A 16397-nucleotide genomic window follows, 5' to 3' on the forward strand; every position below is an offset into this window, starting at 1 on the left:
CACTGTGTGCTCACTGTGTGCTGAGTGTGTTCCCACGGATTGGGATAAATGCAGAGACCAAATTTCCCTCACAGGATCAAAAGAGTATATATACTTATATACTTATACTTAAAAGCTGCCACACCTTGTCATGCCTCAGTGTTTTCCACTGTTGGTAATCTCATGCTTAGGATTTCAGACGGCCCTCTCTGTCTGAACACCAACGCCAAACAGCCCTGAAAGTTGGCAAGCCTGACTATGATGTTGCAACATGTTCACTTATCAATAACAGGATGTTCTGAGTTCTCAGAGGATAGGGTGTTTGGTCTACCAGAAGCATGCATAGCGTTGTAGAGGAGCTCGGTTATCACGGCTGAGCACCAGAACTGACAGCAGCTGAGTCTGGACCGGACCTGGCCCAGATCTGGCCTTGACCTGGCCCCAAGTCCGCCTGGTGCCGGCCCTGACCTGACCGGCCGGATCTGCTCCTGGAGACAGCTGCAGTCTGGGGGAGGTTCTGGACGCGGAGTGCAGCAGGACAGACACACACACACACACACATATATATATACACTTAAGCACACACATACACATACACACACACACACACACACACACACACATATATACACTTAAGCGCACCTACACACATACACATACACACACACACACACACACACATAGAGGAAAAGAGTCACAATCTAGACAGAGGACAGCTTGCTCAGCCACCCTGTGAGGTGTCTACGAGTGGTGGTGGTAGTCCTTCTTGCTGTGTGGTTTGTTTCCCAGAATATGGTCGATATCAGAGGCTAGTTGAGAAGTCATCTTTGGCAAGACCTGCACAGGTAAAATAACATTATATCAATCCAAACAGTAGAAAAAATGTAAAATCAAAACTGACACTTGACACTTGACAATGTAATTTGTACAGAACAAGATCTGACTGTATCTGTCTTCACATTGATATGATTCAAACTACAGTTAATTCTTGTTCCAGTTATTTGCATTAGGCTCTACTGGAGTAATCGCTTGCCTGTATTGCCCCCAGGTTTTCTGTTAGCTGTGCAGGGTTGGATGTTCCCAGAAGAACTGAGCTCACTCCTTCATTGCGTAGGCACCAGGCTGCGCAAACGGAAAAAAAGAAGGTAGAGAAACACACACTTAAGGATATTTATATTTCACTCGGCAATTACAGCACAATCAGGAATAGCTCACTGAAGAAGATGGCTACTGTTCTCTTGCCAGCCCTTGCCAGCACTGCAATATGCTCGGGAGAGACCTGTTATCTGTTTTCCCTACCCACAACTCCGTGCCTCTACTCAAGCTGTGGGAGGATACACACTGTCATTTCCAGAGCCGCATGCAGGCAGGTGCGATATGGCGGAAGTGACAGGTTTGGGATATCAACCATGCAAGGTGATGTAAATGTATCATCATAATGTGTCTCAGCTTATGCTTCCCAGCGCTCCTCCTCCTCCTCCTCCTCCTCCTCACCGATGGCTAGCTGGGGCAGGGTGCAGCTCAGCTTCTCAGCAATGTGACCCAGCTCCTTCAGTTTGGCCTGCTGCTTCCTCCCATCCTCACTCAGGATCTTTTCCTTCAGCCACTGGTATGACTGGAAGGTGAAAAAAGACATTTAAAATGGTGCTATGGGCATTTGGGGAGTTGGTGTTAAAAGACCTGAAGGGACCTTTCAGTGAAAAGGCCTTCACTGTATCTAGTAAGTGTTGCCCTCTGGGCACAATTACTTTCATGGATGCTCGGGAGGATTCGGGAACCCCATTCTCATACTTCCCTGTGATGATTCCACAGGCCAGAGGAGACCAGGAAACCACACCCACACCTACAAGAGTAGTTAAACATGCAAAACAAAGTTGATTGTATTAAGTATTGAGTATTGATATCGGCATTATTCTGGACACATTCTCTTTGAAGTTTCTTGTGCAGGACAGCGGAGAGCTGAGAGGGTTATTAAGAATGAGTCTTACCGATCTTGTGGTAGAGTTCAGGTAACTGCGTCTCCACCTTGTCCCTCTGGAAGAAGTGATACTCGGCCTGCTCACACACCGGGGGGATGAGGTTGAACTGCCTTGCTACTGAGTACGCCTCCTGGGGGTCAGAGCAGCACGGAGAAGAGAGGAGAGGAGAAGCATGAGAAAAGGCCAGAGTTTACATGTTAGAGTTCCAGACAGTGTTTTGTCTACCAGCATATTTTAATTTGACATTTCTATGAACCTAAGTACTTCACATTTCAATGGAATTTGGTATAACTTTGGTATAAGCTGGATGTAGTAAAATGAAATCCGATTTCCAATTTTTTGTTATGAATAACATGCCACCCGGTAATTGATTTCAGATAAGGAAATATATTGTGAGATGCTGTGAAACATTCTGTCACTTCCCATTTTCATCAGATGCATTATGAAGGCTGATAAGGAGCCATGACACATGAGAACACATTCTCTCCCCTCCCGTGTACTACTCCTGCCCTGTTGTTCTCTGTTGAAGAGGAATTTCATATTCTACACTGTGAAGGTCACCTTGGGGCCATGTGTTGTGAATCCTACTTTGCCTACGTATGTCCTGGGTAATTACGACAAGCACTATCAAAAGACGAACTTCTTCAAATGAGATGTTACACTATTACCCTATTCAAACAGTATATGTGTTTATGCTGCCAATGTTTTAATATATTTAAAAATGTACGTTGTGTGTAAGGATGTATGTAGTGGCTGTACAAGAGAGAGATTCCCTTGATCTTCCAACCGCTCACCATAATTTCCATGGCACTCCACCTTGAGGTGCCCCAGTACATGGACATCCCCTGGTTTATCACATGGGTCATGGCTCTCACAATCTCTGTGGAGAAACAGTGAAGTGGTCAGATCAGGGCCTAGAAAGTTGCTTATATTATGTCAAACAAAATGGATAATACCATGATGTGGATGCAGCTGTATAGCGTAACTTCATCAGTGATTTGCATTTGCTATCATTTGAAGACACCAGGGGGCAATATTGCTCACACCTCCTGCTGACACAGATGGAGTTTTCTCCCCATAGTATTGACACAACCCATTTGATTAACCAAAGTTATTTGAAAGACCTCCAAGCATTTCAACTTTTGGGCAAGTGCTTCAGTAATTAAGTTCCCCTAATTTGACCAAATATTTAATTAGTCGAATGATGAGACAGAAGAGTTTCTTTGATTAGGGTGTACGGAACACAACTGGAGAAGCCAAACATTGAGAGGCCTGTTCCATCGCGCTTGATAAGTGAACAAATATGCAAAACCATGGCTAACAGATGTGATCAAACAGACTTTTAAAAATAATCTCAGTCAGATCTCAGCCAAGAGCACCTTGTCGAGACACACGCAGCAATCTGCTTCACAACGAGACGGTGCCTTAGAGAAGGGCTCCGGGGGCATCATATGGAGGAGGCGCATTGTTCTCCGAAACCCAGAAGAAAGGAGGAGAAATGAGCAGGAGCGCACAAATGGCAGGCCTTTGTTCAGGAGAGACGATAACCCTACATCAGGAGCCCGAGAGAAAATAAGAGGTCTGTTGTTCCCTTCTCCTCCTTCATTAGAAACTCATTTAGAGCAGTCAGGGTCAAACAACTGCAGAGAGAGAACACGTGTGTGTGTGTGTGTGTGTGTGGGTGGGACAGGTGGGAGGTGGAAACCAGGCAATATCAGGCTGCCACAGTAATATGTCTGCACTGGGAGAGGGAGAGAGAGAGAAGGTGAGCATGTATTCTTTTATTGAGATATGTACCAGCTATCCAGAGACTATTTACAGCCCCTGGTACCCATTTTCACCATATTGCTGCCTGCCTTGTGTGTAATTTTATGATACCCATACGTATGTGAAATGATGTACTGTAACATAAAAATGAAAGGATATGTGGAAAGCTCAGCACAACAGAGAAACAAACCTGTCAAATATCATGAGTGAGGATTTGTGTGTGTGTGTGTGTGTGTGTGTGTGTGTGAAACAGAGTGTGTGTATCTGTGCTTATGTGTTGGTGACTGAAAAGCAGCATGCAATAGTGTATAGGCCCTAATTTAAATAATGTACAAAGTGAAGTGAAAATTTTAAAAAATATGAAAACACTTCTTTTTTGATTCCATGTGTCTACCACATTGTCTTACAACCTTTAGCCATGTGGCAGTGTCATTTTCAATCATTACAAACATATTGGAAAATCAACATTAAAGGGAAACTTGGCAGGATTTCCCCCTCTGCTGAAGAAATTGTGCATTATGCTATTTCAAACTGTGGAAAAAGGTAACGATAAAGCACATGGATTTGTTTACAAGCTAGCAAAACGGTTAGCATAAGTTCGGCAGACAATGTGGATGTTACAAGGTAAGAAACACGATTTAAAACGAGTTTCTTGTTTCTCACTTCTCTTTCCGGGACGGTAGTCTCAATGTTGCAAGGTTGGTTTTCCGCCTGGGGACGCTAGGGGCAGCGGGGAAATCAATATCAATATTAAATCAATATTTGCTAAGGGTATGTATAATTTTGTTCTTTACTGTGTATGTCTTTTGTATGTGTGTGTATGTCTGCATCTGTGTGTCTGAGTTTGTGTGTAAAGGCAAGGGAGTGAAATCAACCTGGAGGAACAGCCGTGACCATGGTAATGGAATGCGTGGGCGTTTTTCAGTATTTTGAGAAAATGACATTAATAAAGAATGACTTTTTCAATATGACATCACTCCTAAAGCCTCACAAGTCTCTCTCTCTGGCTTTCTTTCTTCCTTTTCCTCCTTTCTCCCTCTTTCCTTTCTTTCAACAGGAGAACACATCCCTGGCCATCAGTTTGAGGACAGAGAACGACACACTTGAACTTTAAAGAGCAACAAGAAAAATCAATGCGTCTATTGACCAGTTTGGGAGGCAACCTTGCACGGCGCGGCCCATTTGGGCCTCTGCTGTAAGTCACGCCTCTCTCTTATTAGCTTCTCTCATCTGTAAAGTAGTGGAGGAGGAGGAGAGGATAGTGGGAGCCACGTGTGGAATCTAAATCTGATTATTAAGCATGGCTCCACAAGGTTTAGAGTGTGTGTATGTGGCGTGCCCCATCACACACTTCATTTCACAGCACAAGAAAACAATGTAGCAATTACAGAAGCATCCTTCCCCGGTCCCGGTGTATTGTCTCCAGATGATTTGGTCTGCATTACAAAGAGAGAGTTACTGAGACGCCATGAATTGATAATGGCGATGTGTCTCTGCAGTTAGCATAATTGCCTGGCTAAATAGTTTGAAATGTCCTATGCTTTGACCTTGTGCAGGCAAAACAAAACCTAACCACATGGCATCCTAAATAATGACCTTTGGGCCAAGGTGAAACAGTTGTTCCTGTTCACTTTGCATGAGCAATGTTCAAATCATAGTTCCAACCACTCACCCAGATAAACTCTTTATTGGGGGTCATGGTGAGCACTGGAACTGAACCTGCAACCTAAAGCAGGGAAGGTGGGCTATCAGAGAGAAGCTAACCTCTCACAGGGGTTACTTTGTAGCTAATCTCCTCTGGTGTCAGTTAACACAGACATGTGTTACAAAAACACCGCAAGGTGTGCTATTTTCAACACATATTGTGTAACAAATAAAAAAAGGAAATCACACAAAATGTGTTGTCCCTATCTGTTAAAAACAATGCAAGTTGTGTTGTGCTGTGTTTCAACACATTTGTTTTAAGAGTGTACATTCTGGAAATGTCCATGACATCAAACACATACCTTTAGTAAGGTTAAGTATGGTCCTTATGAGCATAATCTACCATATTAAAGGTATGGGGTATATGTAATTGAAGTGACCATCCAGCACTAGGATCAAAACTACAACCTTAGACAAGGGATATTTTGGTTATGGTTGTGTAGTATACACACTGCTAACCTCTGAGACTTGACATCTAACCCATCCCTATGTCAATGGTTGGTCATGATGAACTTGTGATGCTACTTTAGAATTGAACCGTTAACTGGTCAGGCATGACAGGTTGATGTGCTTGTGTGGTTGAGACCTATAAGGAGACTCAAACCCCACTGATGCCAGTGGACTTAGCAAGCTCCCTGTAGTGGCCCTCCCTTTAGATAAAGCCACTGGAGCTAACAGAGAGAGCTATGGGATGTGCTGGTATAGTGGCAATGTTGAGTTGTGACAGACAGGGACTTATCCCTAGCCCTAGATGATGATGATGACAATGCTGAGGAGGAAGAGGCAGCCGCAACGTTGGATTGCTCTGGGCTGGTCTGAGGCTGAGGAGTGACAGAGGCTTAGAGACACAGCAGGCCCCTCACATCCACTGAGAGCAAAACCCAAAAATACATCAGCCAGCCTGCTGCTGCAGGCCAACTCTAATCCCATTTCAAAAGAGAGACAGAGAGAGAGAGAGGGATAAAGAGAAAGTGGGATGGAGGGAGAGAGGGATGGAGGGAGAGAGGGGAGAAGAATACTCGTAAGCCTTACTTGAACTATGCACACAAGTGTGACAGCGAAGATGAAACTGTGAGCAAGAAAGTGACAGGAGGAGGAGAGAAAGGGGTGAGAGGTAAAAATAGAAAATCAGTGGGTTGATGTAGAGAGAAAGAAGAAGAAAAGCCCAAGCAAACACGGTTCTCCCCCTGCACATCCTTCCTCTTGTCTCTGTGCTCTGCGTTGGCACCGCGGACTTGTCACTCACTCACTCACTCACTCACTCACTCACTCACGTACCCTCCATGGGTGTGTTGCCATCAGGGCGGTTGGCAAAGACAACATCCACATACTCCAGCTGCAACCGCTGCAGGGATCCCTTTAGACCTGCAGAGAGAGAGAGAGAGAGAGAGAGAAGGGGGGGGGGCACAGGTGTCAGAGAGAAATGGCAAACAAACAAATAAACACATACACACACACACAGAAAGATGCAGAGTAACAGAATGGGTGAGAGTGTGACAGATTCAGAGAGAGAGAGAGAGAAAGAGAAAGAAGAAAATAGAGGGCTATAAATACTTAATCACCTCATGAGACATGGCAGGAGAGGGCACGGGTGGAGCACACAACAACGGAGGGAAAGACAGGTGGAGAAAAGAGGAGAGGATGAGAGAGAACCCAGAGAGGAGAGGCGCGGAGCTGAGCGGAGAGATGGATGACGGCATGGATGAATGGGGAATTACGCTGTCAGGCCAGACCTCCATTCATAAATCCGCAGCGGAGAGGTGGAGCGAGGGGGAAGGAGGGAGGGAGGGAGGGAGGGAGATGGAGAGGTGGAGCGAGGGGGTGGAAGAGAAGGAAGAAGAGACGGATGGAGAAGCAAGAAGGGAGAGGAGAGGAAGAGGCAGGGAGAGAGGATGAAGGACGAGAGGGAAACCGTATCTCAGAGGGAGGGAGGGAGGACTGGGGTGGAGCGAGGGGAGGAGAGGGGGAGAGACCAGTGCCATCACAGAGCTGCCAAGACGCCATCAAGACGGCCGAGACAACGGGCTGCGTGATCAGACAGTTTACGACTCCAGACTGACTAATTAATCCGGGGGAAGAGTCACACTCGCCCCGTCCCATCACCTCCAACAGCCCTAGCCCGTCTCTCATGGCCTGGTGGTGCGCTAATCCTGCTAACTCACGGCTGTAAAATCTGAATAGCCTCCATAAGGGCACCACCTTAATCTCTGACAGCCTGCCTAGAACACTCCTGCCTCTGGATGATTCAGATAGAACCTAACCAACCCCCCCAAACACACACACACAGAAAGAGAGAGAGAGAGAGAGAGAGAAACGTAAACACACAGCTGTACACATACACCAGAAACAAGCAACACGCATAAACACACACACACACCAGAAACAAACAACACACACACACACACACACACCAGAAACAAACAACACAGACAAACACACACACATACTAAAATCATATGCACATATACATGCAATCATCACACACAAACTATAAACAGTCAGTACTAAACACACACACACACACACACCAACCAAGCACAGTATGTGTGCTGAATAGACCCACTCTGCTGTTAAATGAGAGCAGAAATCAGAGAAAAACAGGAAGACAAAGTGTAAGCAGACTGGGATTTATGTTAATGCCATCAACTGCATTTTCCAGAAACCCTACAAATGAATGGATATATCAACATTGACACACTTGTTTGCAAGCATTACAGTTTCAGTACATCACAGCACTGAAATGACATGCAAAGCACAATTATTTAAACTGACACACAGAGAGCAAAACCTCTTCTCCAAAACTCTAAACACATTTTCTGCTTTACACGTATTTTGCAATTCAAAATGGCACTTTTCAAATGCAGTGAACACGGTTCTCTGCAAAAGACACAACAATCTGACATAAAGTCACATGTTTGCCATTTCAAAACACTGCCATTCAAAATGACACTACATGAGCTAATTGACCAACATACAGTATGTGCCACCTGGCCAAACACCTCAATGGTTAATTGTTACCGCTTCAATCAGGAAGTAAGCACCTTCTTTTTACAACAACAATGGAAGACGTTGCAGAGAGAGGAAGAGGGAGGGTGAGAATGAGAGGGGGAGGAAGAGTGAGAGCTGGTAGAGGAGTTCATGGCCAAAGAAGACAACAACATTTTTCTGCAATTTTCTTTTTCAGTTTACTGTTTTTTGTGAGCATATTTTTGTTTACTCCAATGTAAATATATCTGCTCTATGTTGCACTGACTTGTTTGGTGAAAAATTGTGTTTTAGCAATTGGAAAAAACTGTAAAGGTTGGATCAGCGATGGCGATGGTAACGTCACTTCTGTTGATGTTCGAACAAAACTGAGAGCTAGCTCGCTACTCCCTATTGTATTGGTTGAAACACTTTATTTTGCCTTTGAGTGGTTGGCAACACTTGTTGGTAGCAAATGTTTTAGTGCGCAGATCTCAGAGCCTAGGCTGTCTACAGAGACACGTTTTTTTGACGGCCTGCTTACAGGGCAGCTAGTGGATCGTTAGGAAAGATTAGATGAACGTGATCATTTATGTTTGGGCCATTTTTGGGCCTGCAATCGCTGATACAACCATTAAGTGCTGCAATTAGAACTGATTTAATTTGTCAAGGTGTCATTGCTTTCAAAATCTGTTTTCTGCGCTAGAATCATGTATACAGCTTTCTAGCCAACGGAACGATAAACTTGATAGTTGATATATGTGGCTCACAAACCAATGGATTGACCTCATCATCAGTGATGGCTATGAAACATGATACAAATTACGCCTCAGAGACCATAAGCTCAACTTTATCAATCCATCCATCAGTATTCAGATGTAACAGGGGGAATCCAAACACAGCATTACATTTCACTTTAATAAATGTCTGCAAATGTAATGTAATATAAATATATGCTATACAGTTTATACAGTTAATGCACATTCCCTCTAAGCCAAGTGCAGTTGCAGTGGACAGGAGTGGACTGTGTGTGTGTGTGTGTGAGTGTGTGTGTGTGTGTGTGTGTGTGTGTGTGTGTGTGTGTCTGCACGTGTGTTTTGGGATCGGGTGGGGGGTGGGGCTGAAAAGCTCAAATGACTCAAGCTCAAGTTTATAATTTGATTCTAAATCTTATGAAAGGGAACCCTATCCACTTAACACCTCTGCACCAGTACAACACAAAAACAAAACAAATACAGACAGGGATACAGAATCACTCACAGAGACAGATAAAACACCAGACTACTGTGAAATTACCACTCCAACCCCAAACAAAATCGACCCTGAAGACAAAAGTGGACTTGGACAAAACAAAAAGACAATTCACACAAATGGGCTAAAGAATAGAGATGACAGATAAATTGCACAGGCGACCAGGCCCAGCATAGATGGAGGCAAACGACTTACCCTCCACAATGTGCTTTCTGGAGAGGCCTCTCTCTGTCTCGGCTCTGCAGGTGGGCACGAAAAGGAGAAAAGAAAGAGAAAACATAACAAGATCACGGAGTGTGTTCTGGCTGTCTCTGACTCTGGCTGATGCAAGACCGTCTGCAGGCAGGCCTACAAAGAGCTGTGCAGTATGTCTCAGAGTCCTGAACCAGCCCGCCTCACTGCCTGCCCTGTCTGTCTGCGTAAACACAGAACTTTTTTTCGCTTTAGCTACAGGCTGTCACTCAACAGATGCTCTGGCTTGCAACACATTCAGAGAACTCGAGCTGACTCTGGCTCAGATCTGATTCCGATCGGCCATAGGGGCAAATGTGGTCTCTTAGTACATTTAGAATAACATGCTTTTGCTCATTCCAAACAGCTCAATTTAATCTCTAACCCTTAACCCAGTGTCCATGTTTGCTCGCAGAGATTTACCTCCCCAGACCAAACTGTGTGTGCATGTTAACAATGTTTTTGTGGGGTTTTTTTAACGCATATGTGACTGAAATAGATCCAGGCCAGACATAAGTCTTCCACTACAGTATCTGGATACACAGCCCTCTGCTTTTACAAGATGTTCTCAAGAATCAATGGTGAATGCAATTCACCATTTATTATAGCATACCATCCAACTGTGTCTTTTTGGGCTTTTTATCTGCAATCTGTGCAGTCTCATCCTTCATTCACCCAACACCTCGGCATTTATTAGGAGCTGTACAAAGTTTGCAGCGTATACAATTCACATTTACAGCTCAGCTGCATCTTTCCATATCTTTTTTTTTTTTGCTTTCTTTTTATTTTGTTGCTTGGGCTTGGGTACTGAAGAGTAATGTGGGTCCTGCGCTGTAAATCACCCTCTCTCTCTCTCTCTCTCTCTCTCTCTCTCTCTCTCTCTCTCTCTCTCTCTTTGTAATCCCGACGTTGCGGATGGGAGCGGAGCGTCTGCCAGGTTTAATAGCGCTCCATCAGCAGCCGAGGGCTCTTCCTGATGGTAATCTCATTACAAACCCCAGTGAGATGGAGCGGTGTGCCGGCAGAGTTCTGCCCACCAACACAACCCCACCACCCTCCCTCCCCCACCCCCCGCCCCACACACACACACACCACCTAGCTGGGTGCTGTGATGTCCATGTTAGTGAGGAGGGAATAGCAAGCACTTACTTTCCTCCCCAGTAGAGCTTGGTGGTGATGACCAGACTTGATCTCCTGCAGGACAAACAGCCAGACAGGAAGTGTTACTTTGTGTATTTGGCAAACTTGATGATTTTAAACATCCTAAACATAACAGTCTCAGATTAGTCATTGAATATTAGTGGTTGTGTGTTTTCAAGACTGTAATGCAAATGCATGTTTGTTAGAACTCTCCGATTGAAGACACAAGATGTATGATCTGATCTCAAAGCTGAGTTTGACAGTAGATCTACCTCTATTATCTTTTACATGAATATCAGACCTGATTAATGATCATATTGACCATATTGACACCATCACCCTGTTCTTAAGCTCCACGACAAGTCATTCAGGAATCTCTTTTGACAAATTCCCTCTATGTTGCCCAGCAGAGTCTTACAGTGTCACAATGTCCCAATCTAACAATAAAGCTGCTATTATGCTATTGGCTCAGGCATCTCATTACAGTGTTTGAAAGTTTTTCATTGTAAGAGTGTAATAAAATCTCTTAAACAGCTCTCCCCCCCACACACACACACACTCTCATTTCCATCTCAGCATGGCAACTGTGCTGTTGCCAAGCATCTCATCTCTAGGAGCGGAGATGAGCCAAGCTGTGCTTCAACATAACCCTGGAAACCCAAAGAGCAGCTGATTGAAAATGCTGTGGATTAATATGTGAGGGTCCATAAGTCCGCCCACGAGCTAACACACACACACACACACACACACACACACACACACACATACACCACAGTGCTGAAAGGCAAGGACATTAACACACACCGACAAAAACATTTCCCACTGATTACCATGGTTACTGCCAATGATACGGCAAACAGTGAAAAGGAAAAAAAAATGACACCTCTTTCCTCTGCCCTTTCCACACATACGCCAGTGGCTGTGAACTTGTTTTACCCACTCACACACACACACACACACACACACACACACACACACACACACACATACATCTCTTTTATCCACCTCTTGACAGTGGGCATCCTACTTCACAGAGGACTACTTGTTGCCATCGAGAAATTTGGCTAAATGGAAAAGACAAGAGCTCTAGCTCCAGCAGGTTCCCCACTCAGTGGTCAGCTATGCACAACAAAGCCATCCGCCCTTCGCCATTCATTTAGAGAGTTCTTCTATTTCTCCCATGGCAAATATAGTATTTCAACAGCAAAGAAGCGGCACATAACAAACATATTCCCACACTCACAAGCTTACAGACACACGCACACACACACACACACACACACACACACACACACACACACACACAAACACACAACAGTATACATCCCGCCTACCAACAACAACAGCGATAAGAACGCGGCTCTCAGTGAACTGTACCAGGCTGTCAGTGAACAACAGACGGCACACCCAGACGGTTTCACCATCTTCACTGGAGATTTTAACCATGCTGATCTTAAAACTGTACTTCCAAAGCTACACCAGCATGTTGATTTTCCAACAAGGGGAGATAACATCCTGGACCTGGTCTACACTACACACAAAGGAGCATACAAAGCTACCCCCCTCCCCCACATTGGACTTTCAGACCACATAACTGTTATGCTAATGCCCGCATACAGACAAAGGGTAAAAGCAAACAAACCGGTTCGTAAGCAGGTAAAAGTGTGGCCTGAGGGAGCCTCCGATGCTCTTCAAGACTGCTTTGACACAACAGACTGGGAAATGTTTAAGCAGGCAGCCACTTACAACAACCGGACAGACATAGAGGAGTATACAGACACTGTAACCTCTTACATCACCAAGTGCATTGATGATGTGACCCACACAAAAGACATCATCACTCGGGCTAACTGGAAGCCATGGCTGACAGGGGATGTCCTCAGGCTGCTGAGGGCCAGAGACAAAGCCTACAGAGCTGGGGATGAAGCTGGCATGAGAACAGCGAGAGCCAACCTGTCCCATGGCATCAAGGAAGCAAAAAAGGAATACACTCACAAGATAACCACCCACTTCAAAGACAGCAGGAACGCACAAAGCCTATGGCAGGGCATTCAGGCCCTCACGGACTACAAGCCCGCGCCACAGAGCTGTGAGAGCAACATCCCTCTGCTCAACAACCTGAACCGCTTCTTTGCTCGCTTTGAAGCACAAAACAGCACCTGCCCACAGAAGACCCATCCCCCTCTACATGAGCAGCCCCTGTGCCTCTCTGCCGACAGCGTGAAGAGGACACTGGCTGCTATCAACACCCGTAAGGCAACAGGTCCAGACAACATTCCAGGTCGTGCGCTGAAGGACTGCGCAGGGGAGCTTAAGGATGTCTTCACAGACATCTTTAACACTTCCCTGAAGCAAGCCATCGTCCCATCATGTTTCAAAGCTGCCACCATCATACCTGTGCCGAAGAAAACTGCTCCATCCTGCTTCAATGACTACCGCCCTGTGGCACTGACACCCATCATCATGAAGTGCTTTGAGCGGCTTGTCATGTCACATATCAAATCCATTCTCCCCCCCACCCTGGACCCCTTCCAGTTTGCATACCGAGCCAAGCGGTCTACAGAGGATGCAATCTGCTCTGCCCTCCACCCAGCCCTCACCCACCTGGAAAAAAGAGACTCATATGTGAGATTGCTGTTTATAGACTTCAGTTCTGCATTCAACACCATAATACCACAACAACTCATCAGCAAACTTGACAAACTGGGACTCAGCACCTACCTCTGCAACTGGCTACTGGACTTCCTCTGTCAGAGGCCTCAAGTAGTACGTGTTGGCAACAATACCTCAAGCAGCATCACACTGAGCACAGGGGCCCCCCAAGGCTGCGTGCTCAGTCCGCTGCTCTTCACCCTGCTGACGCATGACTGCACTGCAACCTACAGCAACAATCACATAGTGAAATTTGCTGACGACACAACTCTGGTGGGTCTCATCACCAAGGGCGACGAGACCCAATACAGGTTGGAGGTCGACCATCTGACCACGTGGTGCAGGGACAACAACCTCCTGCTGAACGTCAGCAAGACCAAAGAGATTGTTGTTGACTTCCGGAGAGGTCACACCCAACACCTGCCACTGACCATCGACGGTGCTGTGGTGGAGAGAGCGAGCAGCACCAAATTCCTGGGGGTGCACATCAGCGAAGACCTCTCCTGGACCACCAACACTGCATCACTGGCGAAGAGAGCTCAGCGCCGCCTGTACTTCCTGCGGAAACTCAGGCGAGCAAGTGCTCCACCAGCCATCATGACCACATTCTACCGAGGCACCATTGAGAGCATCCTCTCCAGCTGTATCGCTGTGTGGGGCGGAAGCTGCACTGAATACAACAGGAAAGCCCTGCAGCGCATAGTGAACACAGCTGGAAGGATTATTGGTGCTTCACTCCCCTCCCTGAAGGACATTTACACCACCCACCGCACCCGCAAGGCGACCAAAATTGTGAGTGATGCAAGTCACCCCGCTCACAATCTGTTTGATCTACTGCCCTCTGGGAAGAGGTACAGAAGCCTGCGCTCCCGCACTACCAGACTCACCAACAGCTTCATACACCAAGCTGTAAGGATGCTGAACTCTCTCCCTCCTCTCCCCCCTCCACCCTCAGCTACATAACATCCTGGACATTGGACCCACAATGGCCGCGTGCACTACTCCACTTGCACACTTGCACACTTGTACACTTTACAACTTGTTGTTGTTGTCCTGAAAACACAACACATCTGCTGCTCTTACATAACTTGCACCACTATGTCACTTTCTTTCTTACTTAGGTCAAACAGAACTACACAAGCCTTTTATTGGCCTGACTTTGCACTAGTATTTTATTGACTGTCTATGCACAATTTTCAACCAAATTTTGCTGCTCTTATTTTTTTCATTATTATATGTGCCCTCTTATTTACTTACTTTTTTGTTTACTTGAATGTTATGTTTGTCTGTGGACTTAAATTGGTAAAATATGTCTTGTCTTCACCGTGGGATAGTGAGAAACGTAATTTCGATCTCTTTGTATGTCTGGAACATGTGAAGAAATTGACAATAAAGCTGACTTTGACAACACACACACACACACACACACTGATGTACATACACGGTAAAAAGAAAATGGATCCCAGAATAAGTAAATACAGCCAGACTCACAATCTAAGCTCACAAACGCACACATAAGAAGCAAAGATGAAGTACCTCCAGCACTTTTTCTTGATGATGTTTCCGAGGATTATTTCAGCTCTGGAGGAGTGCAGGAACACACACACACACACACACACACACACACACACACACACACACACACACACACACAAACACACATTAAAAGATTCATGTGTGGGAGTAAGACAGAATATCGAGGGAGAGCTCTGCACTTTAACAGTTTCTTTAACCTTGAGATTTACCTAGAACAGTGTCATGCAAAGCAAACAGAAAAAGCTACTGTACTGTACTCAATGGAAACATGCTTTAGAAAAAGAAACAGGGGCTCCTGATTAGAAACCATATGGTAGATATAAAAAGTCACACAAAGTTATGGTTCAAATAAGAATTTATAGGGTCTTTCTGACATATCCACAAATTTGATTTGCATATACAATATGATTTGGTAATTGGTATGATTTGGAAATCATTTTCAGTGAATGGTGATTATATTGGATTTACAATTTTTATTATTTTTTCCTCCAAAATGTACTCGGATCATTCTCAGTTGACGAATTGACTTGGATCTCAGAGAAAATAAAATGAATTATTATTATTATTATTGGGTTACACTTTACTTGACAGTATCGACATAAGAGTGACATGTCACTCTCATTAACGTGTCATAAACAAGTCATAAACGTTTATGACATAACACTTCTGTTATTAAGTGACATTTGGTTTTTGTCATAACAAGTTAGGGTTAGGATTAGGGTTCATGTGTCATGACAGTGTCATGTGTTCATGACAGTGTCATGTCACTCTTATGTCGACACTGTCAAGTAAAGTGTTACCTATTATTGTTATTATTATTATTATCATTATTATTATTAGCAGCATAGTGCTGTCACCAGTTCACAACAACACTCATGGCATCAGATTGTCCGTGCCCCGTGCCCTGTGGCTGGTTGGGTCAGTGTGATGAGGCTGATGCTCAGGGGTCAGCTCGCGGGTGGCACTCACTTTCCTCCAGAGTAGACCTCGGCCGTGTCAAACAGATTGACCCCATTCTCATACGCTATGGTCATTAGGTGCTCCGCCACCTGGTCAATGCAAACACACACACACACACACACACACACACACACACACACCAATAACGAGCCCATGACTACCAAGGATTATTACAATTAACAAAATAAATATTTAGAGGAAGAAGTTGATCCTAATGACGGTGATGATGGTGGT

The 16397-nt window shown here is 45.1% G+C and overlaps 1 protein-coding gene across 1 annotated transcript in view; it reads right to left on the bottom strand.

Moving 5' to 3' along the window:
- Positions 1-75: 75 nt before the first annotated feature.
- Positions 76-16397, bottom strand: part of kcnab1b (potassium voltage-gated channel subfamily A regulatory beta subunit 1b) — a 31195-nt gene continuing 14873 nt past the window's right edge. Inside the window, exons 4-14 of the mRNA XM_042108808.1 lie at positions 16173-16252; positions 15204-15248; positions 11025-11069; positions 9840-9883; positions 6708-6794; positions 2753-2838; positions 1968-2088; positions 1728-1822; positions 1474-1594; positions 1013-1101; positions 76-816 (exon numbers count right to left, since the gene is read on the bottom strand). Of these exons, the coding sequence (XP_041964742.1) occupies positions 721-816; positions 1013-1101; positions 1474-1594; positions 1728-1822; positions 1968-2088; positions 2753-2838; positions 6708-6794; positions 9840-9883; positions 11025-11069; positions 15204-15248; positions 16173-16252 (909 nt within the window). The 3' untranslated portion in view covers positions 76-720. The remainder of the gene's footprint in view (positions 817-1012; positions 1102-1473; positions 1595-1727; positions 1823-1967; positions 2089-2752; positions 2839-6707; positions 6795-9839; positions 9884-11024; positions 11070-15203; positions 15249-16172; positions 16253-16397) is intronic.

The sequence above is a fragment of the Alosa sapidissima genome, chromosome 1 (assembly GCF_018492685.1).
Source record: "Alosa sapidissima isolate fAloSap1 chromosome 1, fAloSap1.pri, whole genome shotgun sequence".
Taxonomy (NCBI): domain Eukaryota; kingdom Metazoa; phylum Chordata; class Actinopteri; order Clupeiformes; family Clupeidae; genus Alosa; species Alosa sapidissima.